Source organism: Solanum verrucosum, unplaced genomic scaffold, assembly GCF_900185275.1.
Source record: "Solanum verrucosum unplaced genomic scaffold, falcon-dt-bn FXZP01000481.1, whole genome shotgun sequence".
In the NCBI taxonomy this organism is placed as follows: domain Eukaryota; kingdom Viridiplantae; phylum Streptophyta; class Magnoliopsida; order Solanales; family Solanaceae; genus Solanum; species Solanum verrucosum.
In genome coordinates, this window is record NW_026020527.1 from 34,550 (window position 1) to 62,433 (window position 27,884).

At 32.5% G+C, this 27,884-nt stretch overlaps 3 protein-coding genes across 3 annotated transcripts; 1 reads left to right on the forward strand and 2 right to left on the reverse strand.

The window, feature by feature from the left end:
* Positions 1 to 84: 84 nt before the first annotated feature.
* On the reverse strand, positions 85 to 2,022 carry LOC125809875 (uncharacterized). Its single transcript, XM_049489432.1, has 2 exons — positions 1,323 to 2,022; positions 85 to 1,160 (listed from the first exon to the last, which is right to left on the reverse strand). Exons 1-2 carry the CDS (start codon positions 2,020 to 2,022, stop codon positions 85 to 87), a joined length of 1,776 nt encoding a protein of 591 aa, XP_049345389.1.
* A 2,947-nt stretch (positions 2,023 to 4,969) lies between these two features.
* Positions 4,970 to 6,595, forward strand: LOC125809877 (uncharacterized). The gene is made up of 2 exons (XM_049489433.1): positions 4,970 to 5,042; positions 5,385 to 6,595. Exons 1-2 carry the CDS (start codon positions 4,970 to 4,972, stop codon positions 6,593 to 6,595), a joined length of 1,284 nt encoding a protein of 427 aa, XP_049345390.1.
* A 19,457-nt stretch (positions 6,596 to 26,052) lies between these two features.
* On the reverse strand, positions 26,053 to 27,486 carry LOC125809878 (3-ketoacyl-CoA synthase 5-like). The gene has a single exon (XM_049489434.1). It carries the CDS (start codon positions 27,484 to 27,486, stop codon positions 26,053 to 26,055), a length of 1,434 nt encoding a protein of 477 aa, XP_049345391.1.
* Between the last annotated feature and the right edge of the window lie 398 nt (positions 27,487 to 27,884).

The following is a 27,884-nucleotide window of genomic DNA, read 5'->3' on the forward strand; positions in this document are numbered from 1 at the left end:
TTAAAAAAGATTGATTGCCCATCAAAAGTAACTTGAAGTATTTTCTCTTGTATTCTTCTTCAAAATCCAACAACACTTGATAATTCATATCTTCTTTATGAATTTATTGGTTCTAGTTGAACCTATTGATACTATCAAATGGTTTTGCATTGCCTGTCGCATCGGTAGGTGCCTTGGAACAAACTCCTCAGTCATTTTACCGCTCCAACTATGTTGTCTTCCATGTGTCTTCTTTTTGCTTTTGTTGCTTCCACTTCTTTGTTGCCTAGGTGATATATCCCCTTCCCTATCCACTCTATCAAAGCATATGTCCAGCATATTTTCTTCCTCATCTTCATCAAGATAATCCTCACCCAAATCAATTGTATTTGACACTAAGGCCCTTGGCTCATTCTTCTTTGCAAGCACACATTTAGGCACAAATACGAATTCTTCTGGACTTAATTTGCTATTCAAAGCAGGTGGTGAGACCTGATTTTCTTGGATCAAATCGTTGTCATTCTCTGTTAACCTTACTTGCTTTCCAGAAGTCTTTAATAAAGTATCAAAACTATTCAAACATAATAGGTCTCTTGAGGCATTACTAATATCTTGCCTCTTCTCACTGTCATGAAAATTTCCAGTTGGACCCTTTTCACTACATGGAGAATTATTTTGACTAGTCGGGGAAAGGACCCGACTACTAGTTGATGTTTTGTGTGCAACCACTCTCCAGTTTTCAGTTGCATTCTCATTTTCAACTTGCAAAACATGCTGCCGAGAAATTTCAGCATCTTCAACATCAGATGTATCCATTAGTTTTTGTCCTGAATCCATTAATTTTTGCCCTGAACCAACTCGCGGCGCATCAACCCTAACTCTTGGTGTTTCCCCTGCGTTTTTAGTTGCATTAGACATCAAATTCATCCCAACTTCTTTTGATTTCACCTCATTAGTAGCAGCATGTTGGTTATTGCAATCATCTTTATTTTCGGTAGTTGTTTGAACATCAATATTACTTATATCAACTTTCATTGAGTCTGCACGATTTTGCTCAGATGTGGCAGCAACCAATTGTCGATCTAAATAAGTAGTTTTACTTTGATTGACATCTACAATCTTTCTTTTTTCATTTAGTATTTCTCTCGCATCACCTTGATACTTTTCACTAACGGTAGTACCTATTAAAGCAACTTCAATGGTATCATCAATTTGTTTGTTATTTTGATTTCTTTTCGAGATCAAACGACAACTATCTTCATCATGACCTTGGTGCTTACAATAATTACAATACAAAGATAGATTATCATATACAATCTCCTGAAAATCCTCGATCAACTTACCAGATTTTCCATCCACAAACTTCAATCTTATACGATTTAGAAGCTTTTCCACTAGATCAAGTATTACCTTGATCCTAGTCGTGCTAGGTCTTGACTTGATTTGAGTAGATTTATCTATAGCTATTGGTTTCCCAACTGCTGATGCTATAGACAACAAAGACTTCTTTGCAAACAAATCTGTTGATAAGTTCGGTAAAGAAATCCAAAGCACAGCTAACGTCGTTTTCTCCTTAGGGTTATATTCAATGGACCATGGAAAAATCCTACATTGGTGCTCCTCTCCATTGTAGAGAAGATAATTAATTGAGCGAGATAAAACTAGTACATAATCTTCATATTGATCAAACCTCACCAAAATTTGTCTTGCAGCAACTAAGCCAATTAAACAATTGCCCTTGGTACCAAGATGTTTCGATAAAATTGACCTTAATACCTTCAAATCTGGCGCACCATGGGATAATTTAAACACCACTGCTTGATGTAATCCCTCTTCGATCATAAAGTCTTGCCTTTCCTCCATTGAAAACGTGATAGTAGGTTCTCCATAAATTATTTCGATTGATTTTACGATTGTTTTTGAGTTAATTAGGGCAGATTGTTTATGATTTATAGTATTGAAATTGAAAAGGGTGGTGGTTTGGGGTGGTGGGGCGGGCTGGACAGCCTCGAAAGGAGTCCGTCCAGTGGCCGTAGCAGCCATGATAGCTGCGCTGCTGCCTATGTAGGAGTCAAACCCTAGATCGGCAGTTCTTTTTTTTGGTTGAGCCTTTGTAAAGGAACTCAATATGCATGTACAACTTAAAAATTACCGAATTCAAACATATACGCGTACAGAGGATAATTAAAAAAAATTCTTAGAAGTTGTGGGGCGTCACACACTTGTATGACCATTTGTCACACACTTTTTTAGACTAAGTTGATGGACACTTGTCCACATCTCACCCATAAAGGGTGTCAAATGAATTACTCCCTCTATTTGACTTTATGTCATTTAGTATAACTTGGAATAAAGTTAAAGAAAAAAAGCTTTTTGAAACTTGTGTTATAAAATAAATTATTTCATTAAGGGTAAAATAAATATTTTAAAGTTAAATTATTATCAGATTTATGAATGTGGTATTCTTTTGAGATTGACTAAAAAGAAAGCGAGTCATATAAATTGAAACAGAACATAGTAATTGTGTGATATATATATATATATGTTCAATTTTACTTGTCCCCTATGTCAAAAATATTTTTTTTTATTTTTACTTGTCACTTTTAATACATCAAATTTTTTCATGTTTTACCCTCAAAATTAATTATTTATTCTCCAAATCATTTTCCAAACCTAATTACTTAATACCAATTAATAAGGTTCCAAACTTAATTACTTAATACTAATTAATAAGGTCTATGTGGTAAAATAGTCATGTCAATCATTAATTTTTAATAGGCGTGTGTAGTGACAAGTAAAAGTGAAGATAGAGAATATAATTTTACCAACAAGGTCTATAAGTAAGGCCGTAATTAACACATAGTGCAACTCAAAGATATTTCTTGTTTTTCAGAAGTATTTAATTTGTTCAAAAATGGAAGCAAGGAGGCCAGGGAACTATGGACCAAGAATTTGGGATGATGACTTTGTGCAATCACAAGCTAGCATTTATGTGGTAAAATTAAGCAATCGAAATTTTTTAATACATGTGGTGTAATCTCACAAATATAATTTGAAAGGGTGGTGTATATGCAATTTTATTCGTACCTGAAAATAAATTCTTTAACATTGTTAGTTATTAACTTATGATATATGTGACAGGGAGAAGAATACTCAAAGCAAGCAGCAAAGCTCAAAGAAATGTGAGGATGATGCTTAATGATAAAGATATGAGAGCATTAGATCAACTTGAGCTTGTTGATAATTTACAGAGACTTGGAATACACTATCACTTTGAGGCTGAGATAAGGAGAATTTTAGAGAATATATACAACCTCTCTAATTGTGAGGATCACTTGTATGTAGGGGCGGACCTACGTAGTCAGTATCGGGTGCTTGAGCACCCATTGACTCCGGAAAAAAATTTGTATATATATATAGAAAATATGATAAATACGTTATTAAAGATAAATAAGCACCCATAGAAGAAAAGCAGTTGTGGGTGTGCTGGTTAACGATTGAAATATAACGCCCATGAAGCATTCGGGTGAGGGTTTGAATCTCGTCAGCCTTATTTTTATTTTTTTTACTTTTTCCAGCGAATTTTGCACCTTTTTTTTTACTTTTTCTTTTTTTAATTAAGGGCTTATTTTACTCCGAATTTTGTACCTGTTTTGACTTTTCCTACTCTTAATTAGTTTAGGGTGAGTACTAACTTTTTCTTTCTTTTTTATTTTTAACTTTTCCTATGCTTTAAAACCTTTTCCACTGCCCACTTTTATGGGATTTTTTCTTTTAACAAAACGACGAAATCATTCTTCTTCTTCTTCTTGTTTCAAAGAGAAAGCAGCTAGCCCAACAACAAACTTCAAGCTTTTTTCTTTTCAAAATCAAAATACAAAAGCAAGGTAATAAGATTTGATATTTGATTAAAATTAGATAATGAAAAAAAGGGTTTGGGAAATTAGGTTTTGAGATTTTCATTGCTTATGGCTAGTACTCTTAAGTCTTAATTCTTAAAATAGATTTCACATACTTTTTTTGTTACTTGATAAATAGATTTAGACTTTAGAGTCTCACATATTTAGTGTTTTGTGATTAAAAATATATTTTTTGAATACTTTTGAAATAATTTTTTTTCTTACCAACTTACTTGATTCAAAAATTAAATTTTAGGATGTATACAAATAACAAATTGTGCAATTGAAAATTTTGTGCTCATTGACTCATATATTGCTAATTATTGCTTGTGGTGTTGAAAGATCAAATAGATATATTAATTGTTGTTTGGGTTGTTGATAGAAAGTTATAGATTTCAATAAAAATTAATTGAATTATGTGAATTAATTCTATGATAAAATTGATTATTTTTTTTTGCAGAAATTTATCTTTGTAAATTGAGATGGATAAGTGTGTCACAAGATCGAAAATTGAGCATCCAAGTTCTAGTTCTACTCATCCATCTACCGCTTCAACCTAGCTCCAAAAATTCAAAGGAAAACATTTATTTCAGATGTTGATTTAGAATCTCTTGAAGCTGATCCGGGAATTAGAAAGGCCATTGCAGAATATAATCCTAATATACGTGATGATATTAGGAGATATTATATTCTTAAAAAGCCTTGCCAACCTAAGGATCATAAATTTCCTAAAACTAAGTTTGGGAAGGAAATGCGGCAGTTTTTTCCTGATTAGTTTAATGATCGTAAGTGGTTGGAGTATAGCATAACAAAAGATGTTGTGTTTTGTTTGTGTTGCTACTTGTTTAAAAATGAATGTGAAAGTCTTGAAGATGTGGTTGATGCTGCTTTCACAAAGGCCGGCTTTAGAGCTTAGAACAAAGCTATTGAAAGATTTAGAGCTCATGTTGGAGATATAAATAGTATCCACAACAAGTGTTTCAACAAGATGTTTGATTTGACGAATCAATCACAGTCAATACGCACTTCCTTTGATAAAAAGTCCAAGAAAAAAAAGTGAGTCTTGGCGTCGCTTGAGTGCTTCAGTTAATATGACAAGATTTCTCTTGAAATTAGGATTATCATTCTGTGGACATGATGAGAGTCGATCTTCTTCAAATAGAGGTATTTTTCTTGAACTTTTGCAATGGTATGGAGATATTAATGAAGATGTTGGAAGCATTATTTTAGAAAAAGCTCCAAATAATGAAATGATCTATTCTCCAAGTATTCAAAAGGATATTGTTGATTCTTGTGCTAAGGAAACATTCAAATTTATTCTTGAAGATTTAGATGGAGATTATTTTGGGATACTAGTCGATGAATCAAAGGATGTGTTACACAAGAAGCAAATGTCACTTGTTTTGAGATATGTTAACAAAGAAGGAGAAGTGATAGAGTGATTTGTTGGTATTATTCATGTTAGTGATACATCTGCTTGTTCATTATTCTACTTTTTTCTTTCAGATCACTCATTAAGTCCATCCCAAATACGTGGACAAGGTTATGATGGAGCTAGCAATATGCAAGGACATCTAAATGGTCTTAAAACTTTGATTTTGAATGAGACACCATCGGCTTATTGCATTCATTGTTTTGTCCACCAATTGCAGTTAACACTAGTAGTGGCTCTTGCAAAGAAGGATTCAAATGTAGATGAATTTTTTTGCTTAGTTACTAATGTGTTAAATATTGTTGGAACATCTTTTAAGCGCAGGAATTTACTTCGAAAACACCAAGCTGAACAGTTAGAGGAGTTACTCATATCAGGGGAAGTGCATACTGGGCGACGATCAAATCAAGAACGTGGGCTTCAGCGGCCAGGTGATACTCGTTGGGGTTCTCATTATAGAACATTAGATAATATTATTTTTCTATTTCCATCAGTTATTCATGTGCTTGAATTTACTGGATGCGAGTGTCCAAACTATACTGATAGACTTCTTGATAAAACTCTTGTGGATATGATTAAGAAGTTTGAATTTGCCTTTATACTGCACTTGGTGTGGAAAGTTCTTATGATGACAAATGAATTGAGCTCCTCATTACAAATGATGGATCAAGATATTGTCAATGCTATGGGATTTCTTGCTTTTACAAAGCAAAGATTACAAAATATGAGGGATAATGAATCTGAATCATTAATGGATGATGTCTCTTCTTTTTGTGATAAACATGATATAGTCATTATGGAGATGGATGCTAGCTACTTTCCTGGGAAGTCAAAGCGTAAAGCTCTTGATGTTACATATTCTCATCATTTGCGTCTTGAAATATTTTATGTTGTTATTAATTTGCATCTTCAAGAGCTTAGTAATCATTTTGATGTTGTGAGTACTGACTTACTTCTCGTTATGGCTAGTTTGAATCCAGTTAATTCATTTGGTAGTTTTGATAAGGGCAAGATGATGAGGTTGACTGAATATTATATGAATGAGTTTGACAGCAACAAGCTTCGGGATCTCATTTTTCAGCTTGATAGCTTTATAGTTTATGCTCGTGGTTCTGACAAGAGGTTCTTCAACTTGAAGGGAATTAGTGATCTTGCTAAAGTATTGGTCAAGTCAGATTTGCATCAAACTGGGCCACTTGTTTATTTGCTTATCAAGTTGACTCTCATTCTTTCCGTTGCTATTGTTTCTGTGGAACGAGCTTTCTCATCCATGAAGTACATTTAAAATGAACTTCGTAATAGTATTGGTGATGAATTTTTGAATGGTTGTTTAGTTTGCTATGTAGAGCGTAAGATATTTGCAAATATAAGCAATGATGCTATTATTTATCGTTTTCAACATATGAAAAGTCGTCGAGCACAATTATGACTTTAAGACTAGAAGTTTCTTTTTGTAATAATAATATTACTAGTAGGTCATTGTGACTTATAACTAGAGGTTGTTTTTTATGATGATAATATTAATCATTGTTTTATTTTTTTAATTTTTTTTATTAAAGAGTTTGAGTTAGTATACGTTTACACTATGTGATTGCTAACAGGTTTATTGTCACACCCCGAGCCTACACCCTGGGCGGGACCGACACTCGGAGACCATTGCTGGCACCAAGCGAACCCTTGGCCTGGCTTTCTTAACTTAGCGGAAACCTAACTCAACAGAATAACTCAATGAAATGAAAGGTCATAAAACAACCCAACTGATAAAATCTGGCCAAAAAGGCAACTCGAGTCTCAAAATAGAATATTTATATATATACATAGATGAGAGACTCAAAACTAACTGACTGACTGACTGTCTATGAAGCCTTTATAACACTGAGATGGATGTTGGGACAGACCCCGCAACATCCTAATAAAGCAAAACTAAGAGAACAAAATGACTGAGTCCTCCGGAATGCAAAGAGTTTCACCACTGACTCTGGAGTGCTCAGCTGGATCAACGGCGTTCTGGATACTGATCCTGGGTACCTGCGTCTGCATCGTCATAAGATGCAGGCCAACTTACATCAGTACAATATTGAATGTACGAGTATGCGAGATGGAAAGCTAAACTGCAACTTAGGCTTGAAAGGAGTACAAGTGAACACTTACCTTAGCTCTGACCGACTCATGAATAACTGAACTCAAATGTAAAGCAATAAGACACATGCAATACATAAAGCTTGTAAAACATTAAAAACAACTTAGTTCATTAAGGACAAAGCAATAACAAACTCAACTTTACTTATATAAAAGTAATATAACTTTAATGAGAGATTCTTTAACCGACAACCACCACTATGAGCCTTAGTGATGATACAACGTTTTACCTCACGTTGCTTAAGGACCATCCTATACCTTGTCGTGATATAGGACCTTACTTAACTTAGTGGATCCACTAGCTTAATCTTACGTGATCATCTAAAAAGAATGACCCGTTAATTCTCATGTTTGGCTACATGGTATTTATGGAGAGTTGAGTTAATATGAACTCGCGTCCCCAATTCGGTGCTCAATACTACTCCCAAAATACTTTAGCTCATGAGTGTTTTAAACACATCTTTCTTTAGTTTGAGATAATTACTCAAAATCTAGCCCAAAGGCTCACTTGGAATCGATGTTCCCTTTTCTTGAAAACTAGCACAAAGGCTCTTTTGGAATCATAGTTCCTTTCTTACTCAAATGTGAAAACATTTATAAACTTCTTTGGGAATACTTAATTCCCTAATACTTTTGAGAAATGAGCTCAACTCTATACTCTTTACTCAACTTGAAACTTGAGCCTTAAAGTGAAGTTAAAACGTTCAACAAAGACTCTTGAAAAACTTTGAAGACTTGTTTTGACTTACTTCTTAACTTCTAGACTTGACTCTAACTTCACTTGACTTTGATCCGAACTTTCCTCGAATTGGATTATGAATTCAAGGGTAATAATCTCATGTTTATGGATGAATTCTTGACGTTTAGACGTACCTTGGAGTGTTGAAAACAACTATAAAACATATGTACATTACCAAGGAACATGTATGAAAAAGTGGGGAAAGAATGAGGAAGACTTGGCGTCCTTGGCGCTCTGAGAAGCACGGGGGCCAGCCTACAGACCTCAGAGGGGCCTGCTGGGCGCTCTGCTAGGCGCATTGCCCCAAGTGCTGGACTTCAGAGTCCCTTTTGGGGCGTGCTAGCTGGCGCGAGGCCCCAGCCTTTTTCCCCGAAAATTCGACTCTTCTCCTTCCTTTTTCCAACTCTAAACCACCTTAACCTCAAAGGTTCCAGCCCCAAACACTTAGAATCATAAAGACCCTTACTATAAAATAGATTCAACTCAGAAACACAACCGGAAACATGTCCCAAATCAACAAGAACTTCAAAACAATCACAAGACTTCAACAACCACAACAACAAGGCTTCAACAAACACAACCAAAACTTTTCTCGGAAATTAAAACGAGTTTGGCGTGTGGGGGAATGAACCAATCCAACACTATGATCTCACATACCTTAAGAGGGATCACCCCCGACCAAAACCACGACGATCTTGACGAACTTTGCTTCTTCTTCACTTTCTCCTCTTCTTTCCTTTTCTCTCAAGAACCCTAACTCTCACTTTTAAAAGGGAAAAACTGAATTAAAATTAGTCTAGACCCTTAATATAACCAAAAGAAATGGTTAGGGAAAAGACCAAAATACCCTTACAAATTCGGACTAAACTGCCCTATGCCAACAATCCAACTTCCAAAGGGCATAACTCACTCATACGAACTCGGAATCGAGCAAACTCGGCGGCGTTAGAAAGATCATTCCAAGAGCTTTCCAAACATAACTGGAAATTCACCTAAATCATCCTGATCTAGGAGTTATGACTGTTCAAAGTTGACCAAAAACTCATTTTTTCCATACTTGACCAAATTTCCAGATTTTTGAATTCTTTCCAAAAATGACTATTTCAAATTTCCAGCTTCTTCATAGTTATTTCAAATTGCCGGATGTTACATTTATGTTAAAGGAAGTGAGCACCACAGCTTTTAAATCCTGGATCCGCCACTACTTGTATGGAGTACTCCAATTTTGACTCCTCAGACAAGAAGGTTATCAAGTTCCTCAAGGTACGTGCATGACATGATTTCTGAGATATCGCACAATTAATAATTTTGATCTTTAAAAGTTATTTTTCTTATTAATTTCAATTTTCTTTAACAAGGAAAACTTGTTTTTTTGATATAATAACTATATATTCCTTGCGTCTTAATTTATGTGATGTTTGGCTTGACACGAAGTTAAAAAAAAAAGACTTTTGAAACTTGTGAGCTAAAATAAGTTATAAGTATTTGTGTAGCTATAAATTGTTACTCCCTCTTTCCCTAATTACTTGCCTAATTTTCCCTTTTTACTTATCCTTTTATACTTGTCCATTTTGACAAATCAAGAGCTGACATTTTTTTTTTTACTTATTATACATTCAATTAATTATTTTCAAAAAAGGTAAAACTTTTCGAAAATCTTAAATTTTTAATTCATCCACTTCATAATTAATAGGGATAAAATGATAAATTCACTATAACAATCATTATTTTCTTAATTGGTGTATCAATTCAAAAATGAACAAGTAATTAGGGACATAAGGAAGGGAGTAGTATACTGTGTTCAAACCAGAAAATATATATTACTACTAAAAAAACAGAAATCAGAAATTCTTAAAGAAGAAAAGAATGAATACCTCTTCTTTTAAGGCTTCTTAAATAAATCCAACACAAATCATCTCATTTAATGATAAAAATTGACATTTTAAAATTAAATTGTTACTAAATATAGAAATACATCATTATTTTTGAAACTGACTAAAAAATAAAGTGTCACGTAAATTGAAAAAGAGATTAGAGAGTATTAGTACTTGAGTGACCAAATAAGAAATCAAACTCTATATATTTCTGAAGATCTCAGATAGTATTTTCTTAATTGACCCTGTTTATTTTTTCGTTCTTAATTAATTAATTACAGAGGTCTTTAGTATATTTATGGATGAGAAAGGCAGTTCAAAGAAATCCTTTGCATGAATAATATCAAAGGGCCGGGGTGCTTAGTTTGTATGAAGCTTCATACCTTTCCATTGAAGATGAAAGCATTATGGACATGGCACAAAAATTCTCCACTCATAATATGAAGAAATATCTAAAGCAAAAAATGGATGATCATGATGAGAATAACATTCTAGTTAAACAAGTGAGCCATGCTTTGTAAATGCCACTACATTGGAAGGTGCAGAGACTAGAGGCAAGATGGTTCATAGATAATGCGTATGAACAATCAGAATGTTTTAACCCCATTCTACTTCAACTTGCTAAATTGGATTTCAATATGCTCCAAGCTATATATTTGGATGAACTAAAACAGCTTTCAAGGTTAGTCATATATATATATATATATATATTTCTTCTGTCCAATAATAGTTGTTCACTATTGACTTGACACATCTCTTAAGAAACTATAAATAAAAGGGTAATTTTACTATATCACCCTTTGAATATAATAAATACAATGTCTTGAAAAATGTAATAGGAAAATAACTATAATTAATGATAAGTGTAAATTAGGAACTCAGTGTAAAATTGTCTATTAATTTTATAAAGTGGACAAGTATTGTTGGACATTCCAAAATAGTATAATGAACAACTATTGTTGGACAGAGAGTACTTCCTCTAGTTCATATTAAATGAATTGTTGGGACTTATTTTAGTTCAAAATAAGTATATCATTTAAAGTTCAAGAGAATTGTTAGTACTTATTTTTTGTATTTATTACATTCATTTAATTAGGTTCTTTTTTAACAAAAAACTTGAATAAACATAGGAAAAATTCTTTTGGCCAGAATTTGGTCAGAATGATATTTTACCTTTTTAAATATTTTTATCCTTTTAACTTTAGTACATTTTAACTAAAAAATGAAAAAAAGATTAGTTTATTTTAAAATTAAAAAAATATTATAATTTTTTTAAAAATTCTAGCCAAATTTTCTGGTCATTTAGCATTACCCGTTTGTTTATATTTTTCACCTTTTTTCTTCTTTTCTTAGGTGGCACGAAAATATGAATTTAGTAGAGATGATGGGGTTTACAAGGGATAGATTAGTGGAAATTTTTTTCTGGAATGTTGGATTTGCTTTTGAACCAAAATTTTGGTTCTGTCGAAAATGGATAGTAAAACTTGGTGAATTAATTACAATCATTGACGACATGTATGAGCTTCATGGTACCTAGGAAGAACTTGTGCTATTCACTGATATGGTTGACAGGTTTGTTTCACAATAATATGATACTATCTTTGCCAAGCAAACTACTCATAACGCATATGACTAATTTGTTTCGCGAAGATATCATTGCAAATAGCAAATTATAATAGTACTTCCTCCGTCCCATATTAGATGAGCATTTTACTAAAAATATTTGTCTCATATTATCAGGGGCGGCTCAAACCCGATGGTGACCTAAGGCCAAACTCAAACTAGAGGCCTTAAAAAAATTATATATATTTTTATTTTAAATCTATTTTTCTATTTTTTTTAGATGCAAAATTGTTAATAATTTTTGTGTAGTCAATCTCTTCTAATAATTCTTTTTCAATCGATAATATAGCCAAACCACTTAATCTTTCTTGAGACATTGTCGATCTTAAATAAGATTTTTTTATTTTTTATTTTTAAAAACTTCTTTCAGTTGAGGCGACTGTTACGGGAATTGCTAACATTATTCGATAAGCAATGTAAGCATTTGGAAAAGAATCAAGTCTTTTTATTTGATTGAGTATCTCAATTAGAGTATTGTTTTCTACTTTTATGATTTCCCTTAACACTTTTAATTCAGAAAATAAGTCTAAACCGTTAATATCGGAGTGAGTATTATGTTTTAAGGAACATTCAAGATTAAGACAATATTTTTTTTAAATTCTCATCATTAAATGATCTCAATTTCTTCCCACTAAATAGAAAACCAAAAATATTTTCATATAGTTCAAATTGTTCAAATCTATTTTGAAGTGAAAAGATGGATTGGTCTACTATGTATAAGAAGTAATCAACTCTAAATGATTTGGGTTGCTGCAATATATTTTTCTCCAAATTTAAAATATAAATTATCAATAGAACAAGTAAATTCTTAAGCTTTGAATAAGAGAGATGTAAGATTAGAATTTAGAGAAGAGAAGTGAGAATAAATAGAAGAGAGGAAGGGAGGAATATAGAATATATAAAAATAAAATTAGAAAAAAAAAAAAACTTGTACATTAAGAAAAAAGTACACAACTTTTTATTGGAAAGTTAAAAAGTCAGAGTCATAACTCATATATATCACTTTAGCCGTTTGCATTTTTTTCCCAGCCGTTTGCATTTATTATTGTCTTCATTCTAATTTTTTTTAAAATTTAATCTTACCTAATTAACTAAAAAATGGGGAGCCCTAAAATTGGGGGCCTAAGGCCAAGGACTTTTCCTTAAGCCTAACCAGCCGCCCCTGCATATTATTGCTGCTTCACTTACTAAATTTGGAAAGAATTAATTAATTTTTTGTCATTTTACCCCTACAATTAATATGACATTTGAAAGTTTAAACAAACTTTGGAGATCCAACAATTTCTTTTTTCAAGAGGCTAGTCAATATGAACAAAGGGAAAAATAGTAAAGTTGATCAATCTATTAATGATTTCTTAATTACCGTGTAAAATAGAAAGTGCCCATCTCTATATATTTTATATGACACGTTGATATCTAATACTCCCTCCGTCTCATTTTATGTGAGGTAATTTGACTCGACACGGAGTTTAAGAAAGAAAGGAAGACTTTTAAAACTTGTGGTCCAAAATGAATGATAGAAATTTGTATTGCTATAAATCATTTCATTAAGGATAAAATAGACATTTTATAATTAAATTGTTACTTAATATAGAAATGTGTCATTCTTTTTGGGACTGATTAAAAAGGAAAACAAGTCACATAAATTGGGACAGAGGGAGTAATATATTTTATATGATACGTGTAAAATAATTGTTTCATCACTCTCATTATAGATGGGATGTCAATGCAATGGAGCAGCTACCAAGCAGCATGCAAATGTGTTTTTTTAGCTCTTTTTAATTCTGTGAATGAGTTAGCCTATGACATTCTAAAAGAACAGGATATTAATATCCTCCCTTTTTTAAGAAAATCGGTATGAGCATTAATTTTATACATATCGCTTGCATTGTTATGAAGAATTTCTTGTTATGTCTTTTGAATATTAATTATTTTTACATTGACATACTTCAGTGCATAGAACTATTTAAAACTTATTTGGTGGATGCGAAGTGGTACTATGAGTATGATAAATACACTCCAAGTTTTAAGGAATTTTTGGACCATGGTTGGGTTTCAATTGGTGGTCCTTTGGTAATTAAGCTTTTCTACATTTGTACCATGAATCCTATTAAAAAAGATGATTTGGAACTTCTTGAGCAAAACCCTCCTTTAATCCAATTGCCATCGCTCATTGGTCGTCTTGAAGATGACTTGGGAACTTCTCAGTAGGGGTAGGGGTGTACATGACCGGGTTGGTTCGGATTTTTCAAATATCAAACCAAATTATTTGTGTCGGATTTTTAAATTTATAAACCAAACCAAATCAATAAAACTCGGGTTTTTCAACCTCGGGTTTTTTCAGGTTTTTCGGATTTTTACGGTAAAGTATTCATACAAACATATAATTTACTTGTATTTCAAATATTTCTTTAGTCCTACCAAAATACAACTATTTAAGATGTTTCTTAAAAATATAACACAATATGATATGATTAATGACACTAAAATATCCAACAAGAATAATAATAATGAAATCGCGTAAAACAAATATTGCAAATTAACTAGTCATAATGAAAATGATCATAATTTAAAAGTACTAAATCATGCTAAAATTAAGTTTAATAAGTATTAGTTACATGACTAAATATTAAAGGAAATTAAAATTAGATTATGTATTTTAATTGTTAAATCAATGTAAAACTAAATAACAAATATTCAATATTATTGTTATTCTTAGTGTTGAAATGATTTTCTTTTTGCATGAGTATTAATTTGATTTTGATTTAAGCTTTATTATAATTACCAACATCTGTGGACTATAATCTTTATTGGTCCATTCATAGTTCTAAGTTTCAAACTTGAAATAATATATTAAAATATAAAAACTATGAAAAAATATAAGAAATATTTAAAAATTATATCAAAGTAAATATTTTTATGTATAAAATAAAATTTTAAAATTATATATATAATGTCAGGTTGGTTTGGTCTCGGATTGGTTTTTTTTAGTTAAAACCAAACCAAGCCAAATATAGTCGGGTTTTTTTTTTTCAAAACCAAACCAAGTCAAACCAAACCACTAGTCGGGTTTTTTTTCAGGTTGACTTGGTTTGCGATTTGGTTCGATTTTCGGTTCGGTTTTCTACACCTCTACTTCTCAGGTAAATACTTTAATTTTTTTTTATATGATTTTAACTTTTATATACTAATAAAATATTGTTCTGCTCAATGCGTCGCCCGTTAACTTCGAATTTTTTTTATGTATATGTACTTTTAAGATATGACATATTTTATCAAGCATCTTTAAACACTAAAATTGATTGGGTTCACTGGTTTAATTGACACGCACTTGTGCTGTTTGAGGTGAGGGACTGGGTTCGAATCCCATTAATAATAGGGTTGTGACTTCATGATGCAAAGTGAAGGTTGTGACTTCATAATGCAAAGTGAAGTTCAAAATTTATGTAGAATATATAATCATTAAATTTATATCCATACGTTAATGCATTAACTAAAATTCTGAATTCGCCTCTGATTAGTTATAAAGATTTTGTGTCATGATTCTTGTAGGATGAAATAAAGAGAGGCGATGCTCCAAAATCAATTCAATGTTACATGATGGAAACAAAAAATTCTGAAGAAAATGTTCGAGATTATATGAAGGAATTAATCAGGCAAACATGGAAGAAAATGAACAAAGTAGTAATGGATAATACTACGTCTTTCTCTAAAGATTTTGTTAGAATTTTGCAAGGGGTGCATAATGCATGTACCAATATGGGGATTGGTATGGTAAACTAGATGGGGAGACTAAGAGGCGCATATTATCAGTACTTTTTGAATCAATTCCTCTTTGATAAATTTCAATCATGACTATTGTAACTATTTTAAATTTACATTCCGCCTAAGAATTCAAGTTACATGTTTTGATAATAATCTGTTATTAATATAATTTAAGTTTTATGTATTCATAATGTTACATTTTACGGCAAATACACCATTTTATTTTAAAAGAAGAAATAAAAGTTCATGTGAAGACGAGAAGTGGAGCGAAGAAGAGAGCGAGTAACAAAGTAAGGTAGGTAGTGGGAAAACAAAAACAAACAAGGACTTAAAAAAGAGTTTACAAATGTTGATGTGTCCTAATTTAAAATTTGGGGCTATTTGGATTTTGGATTGAATTTCAAACCTAGTTTATTGAAGTTCAAAGTTACAATCGAATCATATCAAATTTGTATTATTATTGTATGCTCTGTTTGTATGATTTTATTTTTTTAACTTTGCATGTGTGTTATATTTATATTAAATATATATGAAAGTTGTATACAGTGTTGTTGTATTTGTGTTAAATTTCTAAAATTTTGTACGATTATATACATATATCATAGCAATGCTACACATTTTTCATACACGAAAATAGTGAGCGAAATTCTAAGTCTTGAGTGAGACAGAGGCGGAGCTACGCTGTTGTGAGGTGTCCAATTGGACACTCTTCGTCAAAAAAGTATACTGTATATACAAGTAAAATGATACACAAATTAAGAGGTTAAATAACATATTCGGGATAAGGCTCAAGTACCCCCTAGACAATGACCAAAATCTCAGAGACACACTTTAACTAAACTAAGGTCCTATTACCCCCCAAACTCATTTTTTAAATAATTTTATACACCTTTTGGCTTATGTGGCTCACTCCGTGTTTCCACTTAGGTTGGGCGCATGGGAGATGTTTGGAAGCCACGTACAACAAAAAGGTGTACAAAATTACCAAAAATTTGAGTTCAGGGGGTAATAAGATCTTAGTTTAGTTAAGGTGTGTCTTTGAGATTTTGATTATAGTCTAGGGGGTACTTGTGCCTTATCCCTTCGGAACACCCTTGACACAACAAGGTGTTGCAGCCAAGTGGTTTCAAGTGCTATTGAAAGAGCCAATTCTTAAATCGTTCTCGTGCTCAAATCTCACTAGCAAATGATTTAATTTAAAGTCAATAAGCAAATCCTAAAAATTCTATAGAGCAAAAACGGCTCCATATATAATTTTCTTTTTAAAAAAACTCGTTTGATTGTACTCTTCACTTTCCATGTCTTGTTATTGTTTCACCAGAGCTTGATGGAAGCTTGAAGCGTAAAAGTGATTTTATTATAAGTTGAATTTTCTCCTCTCTTTCTCTTATTTTTTCCTATGTCTGTTCACTTCATATTAAGTTAAACACATGGGCGGATTTAAGTACATCCAAGGTGTGTCACGTGACGCGGCTTCGTCGAAATTTTTTTGGAATATATAAAAAAAAATAAAAAAATAAACTAGAAGGTAAAACAACTAAAAGGACACTCATTACAACAGAATGTTCCTAGCTTAAGAGGCAGAAGCGCTGCACACAAAGCTAAATGTCTCGAGTTCGTGATACCCTACAGGGTTAGCTATTTTTCTTCCGTTTTTATTCGTGTTGTTTTTTTTTTGTTTTTTTTTTTCACGTTTTTTTTGTTTTCTTAATTATTTTTTTTTAAATTCAAAAGAGTTCATTAAAAACTACCGACTCACTCTAATTCATTTTAAAATCTAACTATTTTTTTTAAAAAAATTAAAATAAAATTCAAATTATTTGAGTCCTTCCTCAATTAGAATTATAGTTAAATAAAAATAGTGTTGACTCCTATCCTTGTATTTGTATATTTCTGACTTGTGAGTTTCTTCAAAAAAAATTTCGTTCTTGTTCATCAATCATTGTTATTCGGCATCTCGAATCTCCACATCATATTAGTATTTTTTTGCTATTCTATTTTTTATTATATGCTTGAATTTTTATTTTTGTTTGTTCATAATAATAATTTTATTAATCATTTATTTGCAATATAATTAGTTGAATAATGTTGTATAAAATTTTATATAATAATATGAAGATATGAGTGTTTAATTTAATATTTTAAAATATTATCTAATTTAAAGAGTAGACAAAAAAATTTAATTTAATCAAAATTTTATATTTTTAAGAAAAATACTTTTTCATAAAGTTCATTATTAATGGGTCTCAAATTTTTGGAGGCCTAAAGCAAAATCTTTATTGATTTTCTTCTTGAGTCATTCTTGTCCCTTTAATGGTGACACCGCTTAGAAAAAATCCTACATACACCACATGAACATTAAAGTTAGATATTATATAGTTTGATTTTAAATTTTGAGTAGATTTATTCATAAAAGCTTCTGTAATTTTTTGTAAACTGAAAATTCTTGCTATATTTCATAAATATGGGTCTGATTTTGCATAGTATATATGGGTGATTCTCCCCCTCTGATATAAGCAATTGAGTTGTTCGTTAAAGAGAAAATTTCAAAAATAAAGAGAGTATGCACCGCATTTTGTAACTAAGGGAACATATGGTCAAGTAGAGGTAGAGTTGTAGTACTTTGTCAAAAAAGTAGTAGCAGAGTAGAAGTAATTTAAAACTGTTTGTAAATGAAGAAACTCAAAGTTAGAGACATAAAATTATCTAAGAGAGAATAATCTTCATTGATTGATTATCAAAGACTACTAAGTACAAAGAGTAGAGGTGTTACATATAGCTCTTCCTCTTGATCAGTAACTAACATTTTCTAACCATCAAGTTCACAGACTGTTATAACTAACTCTGTGAACTGACTAATCTACCCTTATCCATTTTAGCAGTCCTAACGACTTTAACTAACTCCTTAACTGCTTCCTCATATCTTTACATCACAATACTCCACATCAAGCTAGGAAGTGTAAACATGTTCAACATTCCTAGCTTGGATAAAAGATACCCATGTTGTAGTTTAGATAATCCTTTTGTCAAGATACCAGCAGGTTGTTCTTGAGTAGGAAGGTAGTCTACCTTGATTAGGCCCTTTTGTAGTCTTTTCCTTATGAAGTGATAGTCTATTTCAATGTGTCCAGTTCTTTCATGATATGTTGGATTTGCAGAACTGACATGACAGTTGAACTTCAACACCCACTTCCTTCAACATTCCAAGTAGCCATACTAACTCAGACATAGTATTAGAAGCAAGACTTCTACACTCAACTTCAGTTGAGCTCCTTGAAATCATAGTTTGCTTCTTGGCTTTCCATGAGACTAAAGAGTTACCAATCTTAACCATGTAGCTTGTAACAGCCTTCCTGGTAAGTGGACAAGAAGCCCAGTCTACATCACAATATGCAGTAACCAGTCCATCTGAGCAACTTGCCAATAACAACCTGTCTAGGTTGTCTTTTTAGGTATCTAACTATTTTAAGTGCAGTATCCATACGAGACTTCTTTGGTTGCTGCAAGAATTGGCTCAAGATTTGAGTGCTAAATGATATATCATGTCTTGTGATGTTGAGATACAATAGCTTGCCTATTAGTTTATGATATATTGCATGATCCACCAAGTGGATCTTCTGAGACCTCTTGATTTATGTTCACATTCTCATCATAGTGTTTGGATGTTAGTTTGACATTGATGTCAATGGGAGTTCCTGCAGGCTTAGCTGTTGACCTATCAACTTTAGCTATAAGTTCAAGAGTATATTTTCTTTTATGCATAAGTATCCCATATGTTGCCCTGGTGAAGTCAATGCCTAGGAAGACCTTAAGCTCACTTAAGACCTTCATCTTGAAAGCTTGTTATAGTGCCTTCTTTGTCTCTTCTATCAACTTCAAATTACTTCCAGTTATCAATATATCATCCACATACACAAGTACAATAATAATTTATTCTTCTGATTTGTTGACTAATAAGGAATAATCATGTTGGCTTTATTTGAACTTCAGTATGATGAGAGCTTCTGTCAGCTTATGGTTACACTATCTTGGAGCTTCTTTAAGTCCATACAGTGACTTTGTCAGTCTACGCACCTTCTCTCATTGACTGGCAAATCCCTGAGGTAGCTGCATGTGAATTTTATCATCTAGATCACATTGTAAAAAGGCATAAAAGATATCTATTTGATGAATATGCAGCATCTGGAGGCTGCAAGGGACACTATAGTTCTTATTGTCACCATCTAAACCATAAGAGAAAAAATTTCCTTATAATCCATCCCTTCCTGCTGACTATAACCCTTAGCCACCAACCTTGCTTTGAACCTTTCTATTTCCTCTATTGATTTGTACTTGACCTTCTATATCCATCTACAATCTATAGGCTTCTTCCCTTGTGGTAAATCAGTAATTTCTTGAGTCTTATTGGTTTCAAGGGCCCGGATTTCAGCCTTTATAGCTTAGACCAAGGTCTAAGAAGGCCATATTCGTAGGGTATGTGGATGGAGTAAAAGGGTACAAGCTTTGGTGTTTTTCTTTACTCAAGTTTGTAGTTAGTAGAGAGGGAAAATGCATAAGTACCCTCCCAACCTATGCCCGAAATTTCAGAGACACACTTATACTATACTAAGGTCCTATTACCCCTCCCCCCGAACTTATTTTATAAATAATTTTCTACCCCTTTTCGGCTTACGTGATACTATCTTTTGGGTCTAACGCGTATTGACAATTTTTTCAAGCTATCTGATTAATAGTGCCACGTAGGCTGAAAGGGGGTAGAAAATTATTTATAAAATAAGTTCGAGGGGAGGAGGTAATAGGACCTTAGTATAGTATTAGTGTGTCTCTGAGATTTCAGGCATAGGTTGGGGGGTACTTATGCATTTTTCCTAGTAGAGATGTTACCTTTGATGAATCTGATATACTTGATCCTCGTAAAGATTCTATGGAGTTATCAGAAAATGAAAACAATAAGCAGGTGGAGCTACCGGTTGAGCTTACCAAGGAAATGGATATAGAGATTCAAGTTAATGAGTCAAAAGATGCAAATTTTGAAGAACTTGTTGTCAATGAACCATACACAATTGCGAAGGAAAGGGACAAAAGGTAGATACAACTGTAACGTCCTTTAGAGCAAGAAAATCTGATTACATATGCTATCGTAGTTGCATAAGAAGAAATTAAGGATCTCAAACCCTCCTTGTATGTTGAAGCAACTTCTTGCAAGGATGCTGCACAATGTAGGATACCCATAATGGAAAACATGGAGTCTCTTCACAAAAATGAGACATGGGTTTTAGTTGAAAGGCCAAAGGAAAAGAGGGGTAGATGAATGCAAATGGGTCTATTGAAAGAAAAAGGGTATTCCAGAAGTGAAAGACGCTAAGTTCAAGGCGAGATTGGTTGCAAAGGGTTTCAGTCAAATGGAGGACATTGACTACAATGACATCTTCTCTCCGACCGTGAAACATAGCTCAATTCATGTGCTATTAAAATTGGTTGCACAATTTGATTTGGAGCTTCAACAGCTTGATATCAAAACTGCTTTCTTACATGGTGATCTAGAAGAAACAATCTACATAAATCAGCCTAAAGGTTTCCTAGATGTGGGAAAAGAAGATCATGTATGCCAACTGAAGAAGTCTTTGAATGGTAATCAATCCCCTAGACAATGGTACAAAAGGTTTGATGTATTTATGACTACACATGAATTCTCGATGTGTGAATTTGATAGTTGTATGTATCACAAGAAGATGTCTGGTAAGTCTATGATTTATTTATTATTGTATGTTGATGATATCTTTATTGTTGCTAACAACATCACAGAGATAAACTGTTGAGCAAGGAATATGACATGAAGAATTCAGGAGTTGCAAAGAAAATCCTTGAAATGGAGATTTCAAGAGAAAATAGTGTTGTACATCTTTCTGAGAAGAGGTACATCAAAAAGGTTCTTGAGAGATTTAATATGCATATGAGCAAGCCTGTAAGTATACCGTTAGCTTCTCATTTCAAGCTTTCTAAGTTACAAATGCCTCAATCTGTGGGTGGGGTGGAGCATATGTCAAAGGTTCACTATGCTAGCACATATGGTAGCATTATGTATGTTATGGTGTGCACACATCCATATATTGCTCAATTTGTAAGTATAGTAAACATGTACATGACAAATCTAAGAATAAGGCATTGGAAAGTTGTCAAGTGGATATTGAGATATCTCTAAGGAGCTTCTGATATTGGACAAACCTTTCAAAAAAGTGAAGGTATTTCAGTTCTCGATTATGTTGATTCTAACTATATAGGGATCTCGATTGAATAAGGTCCACAACTAGATATATTTTTACTCTCATTGGCAGTGTTGTTAGTTGAAAATTGACTTTAATGTCAATTGTCGCTTTGTCTATAATAGAGGCAGAATATATGGCAGCAATGGAGGTAGTGAAAGAAGTTATCTGGTTGAAAGGTTTGGTGGCAGAATTGAGTTTGGTTCAACTGGAATCATTTGATTAAAATCAAAGGTTTCATGAGTGCACCAAACACATTAATGTCAAATTCAATTGCTTTCAAGATATTGTTGAAGAGGGAGCTATCAAGGACGATAAAGTTATCACAGATGATAACGTTGCAGACATGTTGACCAAGATAGTTCTGCTTGTTAACATTGCACACAATAAGGACTTAGCGGGAGTATGCATCAATTTATGCAACTGTAGGAGAACAAGTGCTAGGTCGAGCTAGTGTGTTCAACAAAGGTTTGATTATTCTTATTTCTTACAACTGGATTGCCAGTAAGCTTAGAAGTTTTGGCCGGAGTTGTTCATACGCATGCTCGAAACGCAAACCAATGTGGAGATTGAAAGAGTTGGTTTGGTCCTTGTGGGGTTAAACCCAATGGAAGAAATCTCATGTACTACTTTACTTGGCTAGGAATTGAATTAAACTTGGAGAGCAAGCCAAAATTTGTGGAAGACAAATTTTGTATTTTTTTTCTTTGTACTTGGAGCCCAAGTTTGGCCACCTATAGGAGGATGGTCATTCTTCATTGTTAAAAACATCCTAAACTCGTAGCAAAATACATTAGAAGAGTAGAGAATTAGTAGAACAATTCTCTTAGATGTATTTGGGATCTCTCCCCTTTTCTTTGTTAATATACATACAGTTGTTCTCTGGTGGACGTAGAATCATTATGATATGAACCACGTTAAATATTATTGTTCTTTATTTTCACATTTTCGCTAACAATAGTTATGGACACAACGTTCCTTTATTTTATTAACTTACTACTCCTTATTTGAAAAAAGGATATTGTAGACATTGAAATTTTGTGGGATTCTACAAGATGCGTTCAATTCAAGTTGGGACTCTACAAGGTGTATTCAATTCCAATTAGAGTTCTTGGAGGCTACTCAACCCTAAACCCTACTTTATGCCTATATAAAGGGTACTAAATTCCCTTAAAAGGCATCTCGAAAATTCCACCACAAATTCATGGAATATTCATAAAGAGATCAAAATCTCAAATATTTCGCAAATTCATGGAATATCTTTAGATCAAATCCAAATCATCTTAATTTGAGAAATACGCCACTAACAGCCCTCAAATTATGAAGATCAAGTCCAAATCATCCTAGTTTGAGAAATACGTCACTAACGTCCCTCGAATTATGAAGATCAAGTCCAAATCATCCAAGTTTGAGAAATACGCTACTAACGGCCCTTGAATCATGGATAAATCTTATGAGAGAAGAATCAAGGTATCAATAGCAGAGATGTATCCATGATTTCGACAAGATGGGTGCACAATTACGAAAAAATGCATCTTAAATATAAATTTGATCGGTTTGACTTTTAGGTTCTTAATATGAACCATCAAATTTGTAAAATTATAGGTCCAAAATATATAATACTACTAGTTTTAATTTTTAATATACACATTTGATTTAATTATATAAAAATTTTATAGTGCTAAATTTTTTCAGAATATTCAATGTAAAACACTTAAAATTTTTGCAAGCTTAAAGGAAAAAAACAAAAGAAAAATTAGTTGAAACGCCAAAGTGTAACCGATAACCACTTGGAATGGTGTTACTCAAAAAAACAAGATAGATATAAGATTTAAATTTCTATTCTCACTTAGAGAGGTGCACCCAACTATCATCGTTTTATTATATGATACTTTGAACGTGGGTTCACACATCTATATTTAAATATTTTTTTTAAATATAACACTACTATATATATATATATATAATCTAGAGAGCGGAGCATGGGTTCACGTGAACCCACGGCACCCCCTCTAGATACACCCCTGATCAACAGACTTGTACCCACAATATTTATCAATAAAATTATATTTCTTCATATTTTATTTGTGATTATAAATTATTTTATTTCACTTTAAAATTTGTTGCAAACAGATATATCCATTTATCTTTATTGAAACTATTCAAGTCTATTTTTTTGGAGTTAATATCTCAAAAGGTCACTCAACTCTGAGAATTTATCTAGTAAAGTCACTAAACTTTATTTTGTATCAATAAAATCACTCAACTTAGACATTTATATCAATAAAATCGCTCAACTTAGATACTTATATCAATAAAATCACTCAAATAAAGTTATTATTAAAAAAAAATTATATGACAAAATAATTTCTTTTATGTTATGTAAATATATAGACTCCACAGATAAATCAGTGTGTGTGTTTTTGACAGTATAGATTAATGTTTGGTTGGGCAGAGATTATATTCTGTTTAGTCAATTTTCCAGTTTTTTTTTTTTTATATAAATTACTTACTTTAGAGAAATATTGAAATATTTGGACAGACAATTAAAAAGAAAATACTAAGTATTTTTGAACTTTGGCCAAACATAACAGTTGTCATATTAACATCGGTAAGATTTTTTTTCAAAAAAAAATTACTTAATCAAATATCATCCAATGTTTTATTTTTTTAAAAAAGAACTTTCTAAAATAAGTAGATAAATTGAATTTCATCATCAAATTAACATTAATTAATAGAGTATTAGTTGCGGAGAACAGAGTTGGCATAGTTTCAGTTTGAGTAAAATTTAGATTTTTTTAATTTTTTTAATTATGAATATGATTTTATTTGTTTTTGGAGTCTATATTTATATGATACAAAAAATTCTTTTGATATGTTAATTTTTTTTAGAGAAAATAAATTTTATTGAGTGATTTTTTTGATACAAAAGTCTAAGTTGAGTAATTTTTGTGATACAAATCAAAGTTTAATGACTTTGTTAGATAAATTCTCAAAGTTGAATGACTTTTTAAGATATTAACTCATTTTTTTGTGGTTGATAAAGTCGCATGGAAACTATTTGATCTTAGTTGCCTCATTTTATCCTCAAATGACCATCACTTATTTAGAAGGATAATTTTTCTATGTTATATATATATATATATTATTTGACTTAAATGTTTGAGGTATTGATTAGTTTGTTAGATTTTATGTGAATGGAACAGTGTAACTTTGTACCCTACACGGATAATTGTGAGGGATGTTTGAGATGTAGTGGGGTTTTATGGCTGTAGTAATACTACATTGTAATAAAACAGAAGTAAAAAATGTAGCAATCAGTTCAGTTGTGGATGTAGTACAAGAGCTTAGCAGGCTCTCTATGCCATAATAATACAGCAATAAAAGGCTAAATAAATTGGCTGGGCAAGTACTGTCAGAATGGGGTATGAAGGTCCTTACGAAATATAGAGCTGTCAAATGACCTGGCACCAGCATGCTTATAGATTGAAAGGTATAGTAAAAGATGGGCAATTTGCTGAATTTTGGTACATAAATCTTGTCGCAAAATTTGCCTGGTTCACAAGTTATGTTTGATAGGGCATAACTTTGTTCACAAAGTTCTTTCAAATGGACAAAACTTCTCTTGGGTATAAATTATTCAAAAGTCTAGTTGGTATGTGGTGTTGAATTATTCACAAGTTTTTATAAGACTTTGTACTCAGAGGCGAATCTAGGATTTTTCGAACATGGGTGCACCAAGTAAAATGTATTGAAGTGAGAATTGATCCTTAATCCTCAAGGTCAAAAGCTCAACATTTAACCATGTGGACCGTTTAGACTTCTTGTATTACGGGTGCAAGAATATAATATTATACAAAATCTTAAAAAATATACATATAAAATATCTAATTTTACGAAGAGACCACGGGTGCGATTGCCCTTTTTTTTTGGCTCTAAATTCACCACTGTTTGTACCATCTATGTTCACAAACTTTATTTTGGATACACATTAATTTGCATGTGTTGTTCAATTACTCACACTATTTGCCCTAATTATACAATTTATGGTCCAATTTTGATGTTCATTGAGCTTACGTATATCCCCATCCCAGAATACTAATGTGTACGTAGTATCGAAGACATATATAATAATTATTCAAAATATTCGATACTTCCTAGCTTTAATCTCTTCTCAAAGTCCTAAAAATTGACAAAACATGAAATACTGTTTTCACTTAACCAAACTTAGAATTAAGACACAATAACCAATTGACAAAAAAAAAAGAAAATTAAATTTTATTATAAGGCAAATGTATAATAGTTAAATAGAAATACATCAACTTTGAACAAGCTTGGATCATGGAATTGTGAGTGGATAGGTATTGATGGTATCAGCCCATGGTCCAATAAGAGCCTCACCCAAAATAGGCCTTATACATTCCATGATCACACTATTGCATTTAGGCCCAGTTCCCATTCCCAATTGCCATACTTTGTCACCTTCTTTCACTCTTTCCTTGCCCTCTAAGTAAGCTAATTCATACCACAATGAAGCTGATGACTGATTCCCAAACCTATGTAATGTCATCAATGCTGCCTCCATATCTCTATCTCCAAGCTTCAACCTCTTTGCAGTCTCTCTCACAACCGATTTCCCCGTCGCCGGGAAACAGAAATGTTGAAATGCTGTTCTGAAATTAGGAATGTAAATTTCTTTACTTCTTTTATACATCAATACAGATTTAAGAAACCTTAGTTTCTCTATTAGGGGGAGAAATCTCCCCCCTAGAACGGGCATGTGGGTGCGGAGAGTATCTCCAGCGACTTGCAACACATCCCCGTTCAGTCTCACTCCAGTGATTCCACTGGAGTCCTCATCACGATAAGCAGAGTAATATCCCTTGTCATCAAACGCTCCTTGTGTCCTGAGTGTCCAAAGCAATTTATACTTAGCATGGCTTTTGGCGTCTTTCTTGTTACTCAACAAGATAGCGGCACCCCCAACGCGGAAAATGCAGTTCAAGATCATGAAAGGACGTTCTCTCCCGGGGTACCACCCCGTAGATAAGATCTCAGTGCTGAGAATGACGGCGTTGGAGTTGTCATGGGTGTACATAATGTTTCTAGCCATGTCTACAGCTAGTGAGTTAGCGCTACAACCCATCCCACTTATGGTGTAGCTCTTCACCCCTTCTTTCAAAGAGTATTTGTTAACAATAATGGAAGAAAGAGAAGGATTGGGGCAAAAGCCACTACAGTTAACAATAAGTATATCAATATCTTGAGGAGAAATGTTTGTTTTGGACAAGAGATTTTCAAAAACAGAGAAAAGGATCATGTGAACTTCATTGATAGCTTCTTTATGACCAGATTTTGGAGGCATATAAAAAAGACCTGGTGGGAAATAAGTCTGCTCCCCTAAACCTGAAAGATGAAGAATCTTAGATATGAAAGAGACACTTTTATCATCAAAGAAATCAAGCATTCTTGCATGCTCAATGTAGGCTGTAAAAGGAACTCTCAAGCAGTTTGGTGGTTTATAACATGAAAAATCAACAACATAAACAGGAGATGTTTTTGAAATATACGCCAAGGAAATGAAGTATATAATAAGTAGAACAGAAAAAGGTACAATATGAAACATAGGTTGAAGATTTTGCAAAATAATACAACTCTCCATGGTAAAGAAAACCAAAAGAACCAACACTTTGAGTATCTCCATCAAACTTGAAGAAACTAATTGTTTCCATAAAAGCTTGTAGGAATCTAAAATTATTGGTTCTTTCTCCATGAGAAAAATTATTAAGGAATTGATGAATACAAAGGACAATAATAATGTTTACTTTTTGCAAAGTAGAGTTGTTGATGTTTATGGCTTTCTGATGAAGTTATAAATGCTCATCTTATCACTGATTTATTGGTCATACAAGTCAATACAGCGGAATTGATATTTGTACGGTTGGCAGTTATAAAACATAAAAGACTAATTGAACATTTGATTGTTTTGAAAATACACAAACTCTTGCCTATTGGACATACCATAGGCTACAAATCAAAATAATTCATACATATATTTGCTCAAAAGATTGCCTATGGCATCACGATTTTGATGAGTCAATTGCCACGAGTTACTTCTCTTGATGATGCATGAATGATATGATCATTCAAATTATAAAATCAAGTAAAATA